Below are 15,499 nucleotides of genomic sequence, written 5' to 3'. Positions count from 1 at the left end.
ATGACACTTGAGGCATCTCATTTGACTCAATTATGCTTTTCGATAAATCTTTGGGATACATCTTTTTACCACTGAAAATGATAAACTGAGATTTTTTTTTTAACATTCAAAGATAATTTGTTTAATTTAAACCATGTAGCATCAGCAGTTAGACCAACATTAGCTTCTTTTATTAAAGAGATGAAATTTGAATGAGAAAGAGACAGGAAAGAGAAAGAGATATCTTCTGATGGAAAATGTCATGTTAGACATGGAGACTGGTGCAGCCTCCAGTGTGATGTAGTGCATGATTGTAGGAAATGGATTCGCTCCGGCTCTCCACATCGATCAGCTCCAGAGGCAGTCTCGGAGACCTGAGGCGTCTGAACACTGCTGATGAGCCAGTTTCCTGTCCCAGCAAGCACTTTATAGGTCACAGAAAGGAGCTAGCTGCTGTTTACAGCCCCAGTCTCGGTAGATGTGTAGCCCTAAATGCTTTCTCCAGAAACCCATGGCTTTCCCAGTCCAAGTATAAGTTGTGTTTAGCCGCGACTCTGCCTCCATATCGTTTTGATTGCGTTACAAATCATGAGCACTCGGAAAAGCTTGTGGCTGTGGAGATGAAGTAGATGAGACAGGGGTTCAGCATTTTCTCTCCTGGCTTTTAAAGCACAGTGAAATTTCATGGGACGTGAAGGTTTGGTTTATGGGAGAGCAAAATTTATACTCATTACTGTAGGTGTGCTGAAGCACTGACACTGTGATGGATCCTGATTCTGGCTCTTACAATATTTGTACTTTATCATAAGTCCACTGCCAAGATTAAGGCTTTTTTTTTAATCTGTTCTTTACATTACAGGCATTTAGCACATGCTCTTATCCAGAGTTACTTACAACAGGACCCTGACACACCCATAGAAGTGGGCAGCCTGGGGGGCAGGTGGGGGTTCGGTGTCTTACTCAAAGGCATTTCAGCCATTCCTGCTGGTCCAGGGAATCGAATCGACGACCTTTTGGTCCCAAAGCTGCTTTTCTCATCATTAGGCCATGGCTTCCCCATCAAATCTAAACTCTTTTAAAATCGAAACCTTTTTTTTTTTTTTTTTTTTTTTTTTACATTTATTGCTTTTGAATCTTATTATCCAAGTAAACAAGACTATATTGTTTGAAAAGTATGGAAAATACTTGCAACAAACTCCTTGTATTCATACCTCCATGTTTACATGCTTAATAGGAAATCTTAGGATTTTGGAAAATACGGTTCCTCAGAGGTTATTTGGATAGGTATGCGTTGTTAGATGCCAAAAATGGAAACCTGAAAGTAGCATAGAGTCATGACAGATCAGATTAACGGCATGTATAAGCACGTGAACCTGAATATTGCTCCAAAAAGTATCTTTCCCTCATTTTTAATGACAGGTTTTTTTTTTTTTTTAAATATCTTTTTTTTTTTTTTTTTTAGTTTTATCCTTAATTATAACACAATACAAAATAATTTACTCAGAATTAAGGAGTAAAAAGGGACAAACAAAGGAAGCAAGAATAAAAGGGAAAGAAGAAAAACATTAACAAATATACAGAGCCTGTGCGTTGGGAGAAGTCAACCTTGTTTTTAGACTGCCTTGTTATTCCTGTCTTTCTTTGCTTTATATGTTAACCATTTTTTCCAGCCTTTTATAAAAAAAAATTCTTCCTTCATTTTCAACTTGTATGCAAGATTTTCCATCAGAAGTATCTTCTATTATTCTATCCACATTCACTGGATATGAGCAATCGTGCGCTGTGATTGGCTACTCTACTACTAGGATATCAGCTCATATATCATGAGTAGAGAAAAACAAAATGGCGGAGTGTGTTGCTGAACCAACCGAGGATGAAATAGAAACTCTACTTGAAAACAAAACCCCAAAACTACAAACAAAACAACAAAATATGGAATGAAAGTATTTGATGGTAAAAACATATATATATATATATATATATATATTTTTTTTTTTTTCAATAATTATTATCATCGCATTTTTCACAAATTGATCCTGTCGTTTGGCTGGTTTGTTTACATTCTAAATGGAAATTATTTTGTCGGATGTTTTGTATAAAGTTTTCATTTATCGAATTTGCAAAAAATAAAAATAAAATGCTCTGTTTCTCAAAATCCAGTGAATGTGGATAGAATAAAACAGTTATTCCACTCAATCTCATCGTACATGGATTATAGCTATCAGCTCATGTACGACTCGATTTCATGGAATAACTGTTAATTCTTTTTGAGAAAATATATTTTCATATATTTTAGTATCCCGTTGAGATCAGATAACAGCTGAAATCAGGTAGGGGTCAGGGTCGAGTTTATTAAATGCACTGAATACTTTATATTGTGATTTAAAATCAGGGAGGGTGGTTATGACTGGACTATGAGCAGATCAGTGGGGTTTTTTGGTTACTTTTTTTTAACCACATTATGATGTGTTAAGATAATCATTTTGTTTCATCCCAGTCTCAAAAATGACTTCTATCACCCAGTGATCATCATCTCCTTATGAGTGACCCCCAGTGTTGAGGAAGTTCATATGTCAATCTATGCTTCATATGTTATTGTGTTACTGTTCAGTGAGAACACACTAGGCTTTAGTTTATTATCCCCCGCTGTCCAAAAGGCCCAAAGGGGGATTATGTCGTGACGATGCCCGTCCGTCCCGGGAAGGGTGCTCACATTCTGACATCAACTCCTCTCACAGTTTTTGGAGAAATTTCACGGAACTTGGCAGGATTCGTTGTTATATGTCGGTAGTAAGCGTGTTGCAGTTTCATTCAGTTCAGTCACATTTTACCAGAGTTGCAGCCCTTCATTAACAAAATTATTCTTTTGACAATTTCATGAAGGTGTGTTTTCCTTCTGAAATCAACTCCTCTCACAATTGTTAGAGGAATTTCACGAAACCTGATAAAAATCATTGTTATATGTCAGTAGTACTCATATTGTTATTGTGTTTAATTCAGTTGCATTTTACCAGAGTTGTGGCCCTTGATTAACAACCTTGTACTTTCACAATTTCATGAAGGTGTGCTCGCCTTCTGACATCAACTCCGCTCACAATTTTTGGACGAATTTCTCGAAGCTTGGCAAAAGGCCTTGTTATATGACGGTAATACGCATATTGCGATTTAATTTCGTTTGTGAAAATTTTACCAGAGTTTTGACCCTTGATTAAATAACTTGTACTTTTGACAATTTCATGAGGGTGTACGGTCTTCTGAAATCAACTCCTCTCACAATTTGTGGAGGAATTTCACCAAACTTGGCAAAAGGATTTGTTATATGACAGTAATACACAAATTGAAATTTTGTTTAATTTGGGCAAATTTTACCAGAGTTATGCCCTCGATTATTAACAGACTTGTACTTTGGCAATTTCATCAAAGTGTGCTTGCTTTCTGAAATCAACTTCCCTCATAATTTTTATCCCCCACTGGCCGAAAGGCCCGAAGGGGGGATTATGTCGTGGCGATGTCCGTCTGTCCGCCGCGGGAAGGGTACTCACCTTCTGAAATCAACTCCTCTCACAATTTTTGGAGGAATTTCACAAAACTTGACAGGGTTCTTTGTTATGTGTCAGTAATACGCATATTGCAATTTCATTCAGTTCAGTCACATTTTACCAGCGTTATGGCCGAGTTGCCAGCGGGGGATATTGCACTCTTGGAGCACGCTTGTCAATATTGCTATCTATAGAGATGTATCTAGATGTGTCTCTAGTGCGATGTTTCTCAGTCCTGGTCTTACACAGATACACAGTGCATTTTCCTCACTCCTGATCAGTTCATCAGCTTGAACTTGGTTGATCTGGGTGAGTTCAAACCCCTCTGTGTGTTCTCTCTCAGTACAGTTTGTGTGGATGAAAACACAACAATCACGTTCAGGTGTGGACCAGAAGAAGAGGTCTGAGAGTCTGAATGATGAGGACTCGGTCTGTTTCTCAAGCACAGATTGATTGCTGTGAGAAACTGATTCGAATCTGAATCAACCCAAATACAGACCGTGAAGCGTACTGCTGCCGCGTATTTTGGTTTGCAGCATTTTTTTTGTAGATGCGAGCTATTAAACTGACTGCAACTGAGATAAATGACACAGCTGTAGTGTTGCAGAAATTTCGTGGATATTTAGACTGATGTACAAAAAGAGAAAATATTTTCAGATAGTTATTTATATAAGTTTCTAATAATCTGATTATCACATCACTGTGTTGTTGCTTTTAATGTTGTGTTAATTCTAAGCGCACTTGTTGGTGCAATGATTTATTTCCCTTTTCTCTCACAGTATTCTGACCAATGAATGAAAGGGTGTTTTCCGACACCCTTCATCCCCCTTTTTGGTTTGTTTAGTAGTGTGCAGTGTGAAACCAAATGAAATAGAAAACGAATGAAAAGTAATACTTTTGTTCTGATTCGACTCAAACAGATAACAACACACATTATTTCAAACTTCAATCAGTCAATCAATCTCCTTTATTTAACCAAGTAAAAACTCACTGAGATTAAAATCTCTTTTCCAAGAGTGACCTGGCCAAGAGGGCAGCATAAACAATATTACACTAAAAATTATAACCAAACAACACACAAATACACCTGCTGTAACATTACAGATGATTACAGATAAAACAGTATTCAGTTAAAGTGCTAACTTCCTTATATTGACCATTTCTCCAAAGTTTCAGAAATCAAACTTAAACAATTTGTTAAATATTTTTGCAAAACAGATCTTACAAGCCCGATTCCAAAAAAGTTGGGATGCTGTGTAAACTGTAAATAAAAACAGAATGCGATGATGCACAAATCGTGAAAACCCTAGATTTCATTGAAAATAGTACAAAGACAAATGTTGAAACTGAGAAATTTTATTGTTTTTTGAAAAATATCTGCTCATTTTGAATTTGATGTCAGCAACACATTTCAAAAGAAATTGGGACAGGGGCGTGTTTACCGCTGTGTTGCATCACCTCTACTTTTAACAACAATCTGTAAATGTTTGGGAACTGAGGAAACCAACTGCTGTAGTTTTGAAAGAGAAATGTTGTCCCATTCTTACCTGATATACAATTTCAGTTCCTCAACAGTTCGGGGTCTCCTTTGTTGTATTTTGCGCTTCATAATGCACCAGATGTTTTAAATGGGAGACAGGTCTGGACTGCAGCAGGCCAGTTTAGCACCTGGACTCTTTTCCTACAGAGCCATGCAGTTTTAATATGTGCAGAAAGCGGTTTGGCGTTGTCTTGCTGAAAGAAAGAAGGCCTTCCCTGAAAAAGATTTTGTCTGGATGGCAGCATATCGCTCGGAAACATGTTTATATCATTTAGCATTAATGATGCCTTCCCAGATGTACAAGCTACCCATGTCATGTGCACTAACGCCCCCTCATACCATCACAGACGCTGAATGCTTTTGAGCTGTGCACTGATAACAAGTCGGACGGTCCCTCTTCTCTTTAGCCTGGAGGACGTGGGGTCCATGATTTCTCAAAAGAATTTCTACTTTTATAGAAATTCTTAGGGGGATAGATTAGGGATAAAATTAGCTCATGTTTAAAGTCATTCAAATTCTGTAAAGCTGCTTTGCGACAATGTCTATTGTTAAAAGCACTATAGAAATAAACTTGACTTGACTTTTGATTCGTCAGATCTCGGGACAGTTTTCCACTTCACCTCAATCCATCGTAAAAGAGCTCGGGCCCAGAGAAGGGGGCGGGGTTTCTGGATATTGTTTATATCTGGTTTTAACTTGCATTTGTGGATGCAGTAATGAAGTGTTTTCACAGACGATGGTTTTCTGAAGTGTTCCTGAGCCCATACAGTGATTTCCACTACAGACACGTGTCTGCTTTTAATGCAGTGTCTCCTGAGGGCCTGAAGATCACAGGCATCCAATGTCAGTTTTCAGCCTTGTCTCTCGCATACAGAGATTTCTCCACATTCTCTGAATCTTTTAATGATCTTATGGATCATAGATGATGTGATCCCCAAATTCTTTGCAATTTTACATTGAGGAAGGTTATTCTTAAATTGTTGCACTGTTTACCCACACAGTCTTTCACAGAGCGGTGAACCCCGCCCCATCTTTACTTCTGAGAGACTCCACCTCTCTGGGAGGGTCTTTTTATACACAATCATCTTACTGCAGGTTAGGTTAACTGGTGACTCTAAATTGAGCGTAGGTGTGAATGTGAGTGTGAATGGTTGTCTGTGTCTATGTGTCAGCCCTGTGATGACCTGGCGACTTGTCCAGGGTGAACCCCGCCTTTCGCCCGTAGTCAGCTGGGATAGGATCCAGCCCGCCTGCGACCCTGTAGGACAGGATAAAGCAGCTACAGATGATGAGATGAATGAAATCCTGAATTGAATAAACACATTCAAAACCTTAATACTTTCCTCACCTGATGATTTATCTGAATTGATTAATTGGTTGATTGGGTCATGGTGTATATGTGTATTGTCATGTGATGCAAGACCAGTCATTCTTCATTAAACTGCCGAAACATGTCTTTAAAAAGCTGTTTTGTGTTTTTAAAATTTTTTCTTTCAAACAGTAGGTATGAAAGCGCTGTACGAGGTGAAATACACCAAAAGGGACTCCAAATCAAAACACTTGTTTGTTAAACCTTTCTAAACCATATCTACACTCCTTTTAGCATTGTGTGAAAACATTTTGCTGTTTTATTTAGACGTGCAAATAATATTAAAACTGTTTTTTTATGACTACATACAGTATAAAACTGAATGCTTTCTGTTCATTCTGTAACTTGTGTAATTTCTGCAGGATCTAACCGGACCGGGTTTCTCAGCACCCTCAAAGACAGCCCAGCAAGATATCCTTCTGAAAAAAACAACAACTCTGTGTGTGTGTGTGTGTGTGTGTGTGTGTGTGTGTGTGTGTGTGTGTGTGTGTGTGTGTGTGTGGGCTGAAGGGAGAGTGGGAGGATGCATGCTAACAGTCTATTTCTGGCCTTCACACCTCCAAACCCCAATGACAAAGAGCAATGTCAGCGAGGAGGTTCGAGAGAACACCCACTTTTGCTCTTTATGAAAAGAGAAAGCCATGTAGAGACAGAAGTGGAGTTCAGTGAGAAAGAAAAAGAGAATCAGATGATTTCTTCACTACTTTTTGGTACAGATGAGGCTCCCTATGGCTGAGTTCATTAGCTAAAGTCCACCTGCTGCTTTCAGCAAATTATCAGCTTGTCAGGCATCACTTACTGCCTAACGACACACACACACTCGGATGAAAGCTGTGTCTCAGATCACGAACTTGTGCACTATTACAGTATATGTTGACTATATTTATCAAACGCATGAAGTGTAGCGGGCAGAACGCTGGTGTCGTGGTTAGCACTGTTGCCTCACAGCAAGAAGGTTCCGGGTTCGAACCTCGTGGCCGACTGGGACCAGTCTGCATGGAGTTTGCATGTTCTCCTCATGCCTGTGTGGGTTTTCTCTGGGTGCTTTGGTTTCTTCCTACAGTCTAAAGGCATGCTGACTAGGTCAGCTGGCTACTCTAAATTGCCCATCGGCAAATAGTGAGCGTGAGTGTGAATGGTTGCTCATCTCCGTGTCTATCCTGCGATAGATTAGTGACCTGACCAGGGTGAACCCCGCCTCTCACCTGAAGTCAGCTGGGATTGGCTCCAGCTTCCCCTGTGACCATGATGGATAAGCGTTATAGATACTGGATGAATGAAGTGTGGAGCGATGGATGCCTTTATGCACTAAACTATCCCATCATACATGTAGTAACTTCCAGATGTGACACTGTTGGTTAAATTTGCAATTGAACACAATTAACAACAGTTTAGTTACAGCCACTGAGTTTTCTAATCCTGAGCTTTCTGTATTGACTTTTTTTTTAAGGCTACGTGTTTTTGACTTTGGATAAAACCCATTCAATTTAAGTGACCAATCAAACAGGCTAATGCCTATAAACACTCAATACTTACAGTGTCTTGCAAAAGTATTCAACCCCCCCCCCCCCCCCCCCCCCCCCCCCAGTGTTAGTCCTGTTTTGTCGCATTACAAGCTGGAATTAAAATGGATTATTGGAGGGTTAGCACCATTTGATTTACACAACATGCCGACCACTTTAAAGGTGAAAATGGTTTTCTTGTGACACAAACAATAATTAAGATGAAAAAAAAACAGAAATCTGTGGTGTGCATAAGTATTCACCCCCCTTCGTATGAAACCCCTAAATAAGAGCTGCTCCAACCAATGCACTTCATAAGTCACATAATTAGTTGATTAAGATCCAGCTGTGTGCAATCAAAGTGTCACATGATCTGTCACATGATGTCTGTATAAATTAACCTGTTCTGGAAGGACCCTGACTCTGCTACACGACTAAGCAAACAACATGAAAACCAAGGAGCCTCCAAACAGGTCAGAGACAAAGTTGTGGAGAAGTATAGATCAGGGTTGGGTTATAAAAATTATCCCAAACTTTGAATATCCCACGGAGCGCCATTAAATCCATTATAGCAAAATAGAAAGAATATGGCACCACTACAAACCTGACAAGAGAAGGGCCCACCCACCAAAACTCACAGACCAGGCAAGGAGGGCATTAATCAGAGATGCAACAAAGACACCAAAGATAACACTGAAGGAGCTGCAAAGATCCACAGCGGAGATGGGAGTATCTGTCCATAGGACCACTTTAAGCTGTACACTCCACGGAGTGGGCGGGGCTTTATGGAAGAATGGCCAGAAAAAAAAGTCATTGCTTAAATAAATCACGTTTGGAGTTTGTCCAACAGCATGTGGCAGACTCCCCAAACACATGGAAGAAGATTCTCTGGTCAAATGAGACTAAAATTGATCTTTTTGGGCATCATGGGAAATGCCATGTGTGGCACAAACCCAACACCCTGAGAACACCATTCCTACAGTGAAGCATGGTGGTGGCAGCATCATGCTGTGGGGATGTTTTTCATCTGCAGGGACAGGAAAGCTGGTCAGGACTGAAGGAAAGATGGACGGCACTAAATACAGAGCAATTCTGGAGGAAAACCTGTTTGAGTCAGCCAGAGGTTTGAGACTGGGACAAAGGTTCACGTTCCAGCAGGACAATGACCCTAAACATCCTGCTAAAGCTACACTGGAGTGGTTTAAAGGGAAACATTTAAATGTCTTGGAATGGCCTAATCAAAGCCCAGACCTCAATCCAATTGAGAATCTGTGGCATAACTTGAAGATCGCTGTACACCAACACAACCCATCTAACTTGAAGGAGTTGGAGCAGTTTTGCCTTGAGGAATGGACAAAAATCCCAGTGGCTAGATGTGCTAAGCTAATAGAGACATACCCCAAGAGACTTGCAGCTGGAATTGCAGCAAAAGGTGGCTCTATAAAGTATTGACTTTGGGGGGGGAATACCTATGCACACTCCAGATTTCTGTTTTTTCATCTTAATTATTGTTCGTGTCACAATAAAAATAAATAAATAAATAAATAAATAAATTCACCTTTAAAGTGGTCGGCATGTTGTGTAAATCAAATGGTGCTAACCCTCCAAAAATCCATTTTAATTCCAGTTTGTAATGCGACAAAACAGGACAAACACCAAGGGGGTGAATACTTTTGCAAGACACTGTAATATGGTGTAGTAACGTTGATAATGAGTTGTGATTTTCACGACTGTAATATCACAGACTCCTGAGATTCCCCAGAGACCACTGCTGTAGCCTGATGGTGGAGCAGCTCCAGTCATGGAAATGGCAGGTTAAAAATTATTTGGTTTGTGAAAGTCCTGACAATTAGTTGATTAATCAGTGTAAATATTTGACCATTGAAGTAAATTTTTTCAGGAGCTGAGAATCTGTGCTGTGGTCCACAAAAATCTCTTTTAGAGTTTAAAGGTAAAAGTGGGGCAAGTGAACGTTTCATGAACTAAAAAGAAAAACTGGGTTAAAACCTCAGCAAAAACGGTCACTGCTGCAATTTAGGGGTTAAAGTAGGATTGAAGAGGAAGAAGAGCTCGACGTCTTGCACTGACGAAACGGCACCATTCATTTAATGGATTATATAGCATCCTCAAGGAAATGTGACTAAAACATGTCTGTGATGTTTCCGTTTCTGTCCTGATATCTCAATAACATGATAATATCTTCTGATTATTATCTGGCAAAGAAAAAGCGAGCATCCTAGTACAGTATAAAGAAGACTGAAATCGTGTCAAAGTAAACTGATAGAATTCCAAACTACATGGAAGGGAAGACAGCTTAACTATCGAAAAACAACAAACAACACCTTTTTAATAGTAGCAATGTTAATTTGGAATAAGCCATTCATCCAAGCACAATATCAACAGTGCTCACGTGTTTACAGTCAGCGAATTAAGTTGAAAACGTACAGTACCCTCTAAATTGAGCGTAGGTGTGAATGCGAGTGTGAATGGTTGCGTCTCTCTGTGTGTCGCCCTGTGATGACCTGGCGACTTGTCCAGGGTGAACCCCGCCTCTCACCCATAGTCCGCTGGGATAGGCTCCAGCTCGCCTGAGACCCTGTGTAGGATAAGCGGCTCATGATGATGGATGGATGGATGGATGGACATGCAGTACCAGTCAGAAGTTTGTACACCCCTACTCATTCATACACCGTGAGTTGGCCTAGTGTTTAGCATGTTTGCCTCTCGACCGGGAGATTGCGAGTTCTACTTGCAGTTGGGTCATACCAAAGACCATCATAAAAATGGTACCTACTACCGTCTGGCAAGGCACACTGCAATACAGATGCAAGTGGGGAAGTCAAACTCTCACAGTTACAAGAGGATCAGCCCCCTACTGTAACCCTAGCTGTATAGGCGAGAGGCCGAGGGCTATGGAAACAGAGATCGGTGCCGCACCCATACACCTCAAAGAGTGGGTTAGTACTGGGACAGGAGACTGCCTGGGAAGACCAGATTCTGGCGTGAGAGGGACTTTGACTCATTCATAGAGTTTTCTGTAGTTTGTATTTTCTACATCATAGAACAGTATTGAGGACATCAAAACTATGAAATAACATGGAAAATATTTGGAATTATGTGGTAAACAAAAAAAGTGTTAAAACAACAAACTCTGAGGGTGCTTCAAAAAGTTCTCGGCCTCACCCAGAAACAAGGGGCATAACGCCTATTTTGGAGCAAAACTGTATACAGTGGCATGCAAAAGTTTGGGCACCCTTGCTGAAAATGTCTGTTACTGTGAATAGTTAAGTGAGCAGAAGATGAACTGATCACCAAAAGGCATAAAGGTAAAGATGACACATTTCTTTTCAGCGTTTTCTGCAAGATTTGTGTATCACTTTTGTTTTGTACAATTGGAGAGTGAAAAAAGAAAAGGAACACCATGCGAAAGTTTGGGCACCCCAATACATTTGAGTTCTCAGGTAACTTTTCCCAAGGTTCCAGACCTTAATTAGCTTATTGAGCTGTGACTTGTTCAAATTCTTCGTTAGGAAAGGTCAGATGATGCAGATTTCAAAGCTGTATAAATTCTCTGACTCCTCAAACTTGTCCCTAAAATCAACAGCCATGGGCTCCTCTAAGCAACTCCCTCGCATTCTGAATAATAAAATAATTGATGCTCACAAAGCAGGAGAAGGCTACAAGAACATAGCAAAGTGTTTTCAGGTAGCTGTTTCCTCAGATCATAATGTTATTAAGAAATGGCAGTGAACAGAAACAGTGTCAAGTCAAGTTTATTTGTAAAGCGCTTTTAACAATAAACATTGTCGCAAAGCAGCTTTACAGAATTTGAACGACTTAAAACATGAGCGAATTTTATCCCTAATCTATCCCCAATGATGAAGCCTGTGGCGACGGTGGCAAGGAAAAACTCCCTCAGACGACATGAGGAAGAAACCTCGAGAGGAACCAGACTCAAAAGGGAACCCATCCTCATTTGGGCAACAACAGACAGCCTGACTATAACATTAACAGTTTTAACATGAATTCAGTTTCGTTGATGTTATAAACTCTTCACTGATGGACAACTGCAGTCCTAAAGTTAGCAAGTCAACTGTAGTCCTCAGCCATAAAAGCATTACTGTAAGAGTCCAGAGCGTCTTCCAGGTGTGACTTTCCACTGTCCACATGGGGCCGTCCTCCACAGGAGCAATGCGATGAGATCAAGGTGAGGTCTGGAAGATGAAGAAAACTTTCTGAAAGAACTGCTTGTTGGATTGCTAGAAAGGCAAATAAAAACCCCTGTTTGACTGCAAAAGACCTTCAGAAAGATTTAGCAGACCCTGGAGTGGTGGTGCACTGTTCTACTATGCAGCGACACCTGAACAAATATGACCTTCATGAGAGTCATCAGAAGAAAACCGTTCCTGCGTCCTAGCCACAAAATTCAGCGTCTGAAGTTTTCAAATGAACATCTAAATAAGCCTGATGCATTTTGGAAACAAGTCCTGTGGACTGATGAAATCAAAATAGAACTTTTTGGCCACAATGTGCAAAGGTATGTTTGGAGAAAAAAGGGGGCCAAATTCCAGGAAAAGAACACCTCTCCAACTCTGAAGCATGGGTGTGGATCCATCATGCATTGGGGTTGTGTTGCAGCCAGTGGCACAGGGCACATTTCACTGGTCGAGGGAAGCATGGATTCGAATAAATACCAGCAAACTCTAGAAGCAAAACATCACACCATCTGTAAAAAAGTTGAAGTTATAAAGAGGACAGGTCCTACAATAAGACGATGATCCAAAACACACCTCAAAATCTACAGTGGAATACCTCAAGAGGCGCAAGCTGAAGGTTTTGCCCTGGCCCTCACAGTCCCGTGACCTAAACATCATTGAAAATCTGTGGATGGATTTCAAAAGAGCAGTGCATGCAAGACAGCCCAAGAAACTTGTAGAACTGGAAGCCTTTTGCAAGGACGAATGTGTGAAAATCCCCCAGGTAAGAACTGAAAGATTATTAGCTGGCTACAGAAAGTGTTTACAAGCTGTGATACTTGCCAAAGGGGGAGTTACTAGGTACTAACCATGCAGGGTGCCCAAACTTTTGCTTCAGGTCCTTTTCATTTTTTGGTATTTTACGCCTGTAAATGATGGAAATAAAAATGTAATCTTGTGGAAAATATTAAAGAAATGTCTCATCTTTACCTTTATGCCTTTTGGTGATCAGTTCATCTTCTGCTCACTTAACTATTCACAGTAACAGACATTTTCAGCAAGGGTGCCCAAACTTTTGCATGCCACTGTACTATAAAGCCTTATATCACTGTCCACAAAAACTCAACTGAAAGAAGCAATCAAAGAGAAAAGGAGAGGAATGAAAGCTTTGAGCTGGCGTGGACAACGCGCCCGTCCACACAGCACAGGGGGCGGGGCAGGAGCAGCCAAATGTGGCTTTGAACTGTTGCACCGTGTACCTTACTCACCCGACCTGGCACCATCTGACTTCTGTTTCCCAAACTGAAATCCCACTCGCATGGTCACCATTTTCAGAGTGATGATGAAGTCATCCATGCTGTTGCGGAGGATCTGGAGGCTCAAGATGTGACCACCTTCTGTGAAGGGATAGTGAAGCTTGAACATCAATGGACTGAGTGCAGTGAAGTTAAAGGAGACCATGTTGAAAAATAATGCAAGAACAATCTTTCTCCTGTGATGTTTTCTGGGTGAGGCTGAGAACTTTTTGAAGTTCCCTCGTATGTTTGTATGTTTGATATTTTAGATTCTTCAGTGTATCCAGAGTTTCCCTTGATGACGCTTTGCACACTATTGGCATTCTCTTAACCAGCTTCATGAAGGAGTCACCTGGAATACTTTTCAATTAACAGGCGTGTCTCGTCAAAAGTTAATTAGTGCACATCAAACAGTAAATAGCCCGATTCCACAACTGTAGTAATCCATATTATGTCAAGAACCGAACAACTAAGTAAAGAGAAACGACATCCATCATTACTTTAAGACATGAAGTGACTTAATTCATAATAAAAAAGCAATAACATTGAATTAGGAGGTGTATCCAGAGTTTTGTCTGGTACTGTATGTACATGAACATTTATCACAGGGAAAGTTCCTTGTATTCAGAGATGGGTTACACAGGTTGGTTTTCTGAGTGGCCCGTTATGATTCTTGAAATTACCTGCACGTAGAGCACACATTCTGAAGCGGCCAGATTTCTTTTGGTGTCTGAGACAGGTTTCAATCGCATCTAGATGACCATCATTAAACACAAGCACTTGGGTTTAAGCTGGAATAAAGTCACGGATAGAAAACCTTTGGTTTGAAAACCCTTTACTGTATTCGTGTCTGATGTGATGCATCTGCTATCAGTGGCTGTGACACACATGGATCATTAACTGTGCTGTGAGAGGAACATATCCTGCTGTTGGACTAAATCCAGCTGTTTGCAGTACAGTTGATCAATGCTAATTCTATTGTGTCAGGAAGAGATAATGTGTGTGAGTCTGTGTGAGAGAGAGAAGGCTGTGTTGCCATGGAAACCTTGCTGTGTTCTCTTTTCCTTTACTGGCATACTGTTCTGGAGGTGGTCGTGTGCTTTTTCTCCATCTGGTCCATTGTGGGTTTGTCTGGTTTCCACACCTACCTGATCAGCTCCAACCTGACCACCAATGAGGACGTGAGTATCACAGTCATCACTTACTTACTCCCTCTCTGTAACTCGTGCTCCTCACCTCTCTTTATAAACGGTTATTTTCTTGTTGAACGTTTTAGTCACTTGATGACATAGATGCTTGTATCCAAAGTGTCTTACAATTGAGAAGGGAAAACCATACCAGCTGAGCAGGTTCTTGTTCAAAGGTCCAACGCTGGTTCTATGGTAGCCCTGGGATTTGAACTCGCAACCTTCCAATCACAAGGTCAGGAAAGTCACCCACTAAACCCCCACTGCTCAATCCTTATCCCTTTACCACTCGGAATCTGAGCCGTGGGTTAAACATGACCCAAGCTTCTACAAATTCTTGAGACCGTTCTTTCCCATACTGTATATTTAACCTCAAACATGGATTTAATCACCGTGACAGGACTCACAGCTGCAGCATTGAGCCATGATCCATCATCAGATTCATAAAACAGATGATTACAAATTACTTCACAGCCTCATTTTTATCTTAACGTTATTCCTGTTGCAATTATGAATCGTAATGATGAACTTGCGTACAAATTTGCCACTTCAGGATCGAGTGTACAGCCTCAGAGCGAGCACTAAGTGGGCGGAGTCAAATATAAAGCTTCAGGAGCTAAAAGGCTGAATGGTGAATATCTTTATTTATTTATTTATTTTAATTTATTTAAAACAATTAGTTACAAAGTTTAAAAAAGCAAGACAAAATAAAAAGAACCATCAATAAATAAATCACGCTGTCCCACAGAGACTTAAAGAGACACACATCCATCAAATACAGACACAAACAGACAGACAGACAGACAGACTGAGTAAACTCAAGTATTAAGTAATGGAGTTAGCTGGAGATTTTTGACGCTGTGTGTGAGATTAGTGTAAAATCTGACTGATA

General features: G+C 40.4%; 1 protein-coding gene across 1 annotated transcript in view; it reads left to right on the top strand.

The window, feature by feature from the left end:
• zdhhc14 (zinc finger DHHC-type palmitoyltransferase 14) overlaps positions 1 to 15,499 on the top strand; it is a 92,034-nt gene that overhangs the window by 57,263 nt on the left and 19,272 nt on the right. Inside the window, exons 5-6 of the mRNA XM_060916164.1 lie at positions 6,790 to 6,838; positions 14,499 to 14,601. Coding sequence (XP_060772147.1) covers positions 6,790 to 6,838; positions 14,499 to 14,601 — 152 coding nt within the window. The remainder of the gene's footprint in view (positions 1 to 6,789; positions 6,839 to 14,498; positions 14,602 to 15,499) is intronic.

This window comes from Neoarius graeffei, chromosome 3, assembly GCF_027579695.1.
Source record: "Neoarius graeffei isolate fNeoGra1 chromosome 3, fNeoGra1.pri, whole genome shotgun sequence".
NCBI classification, from domain to species: domain Eukaryota; kingdom Metazoa; phylum Chordata; class Actinopteri; order Siluriformes; family Ariidae; genus Neoarius; species Neoarius graeffei.
Note: the sequence above shows the minus strand (reverse complement) of the source record. Positions and strands in the feature narration are given on the sequence as shown.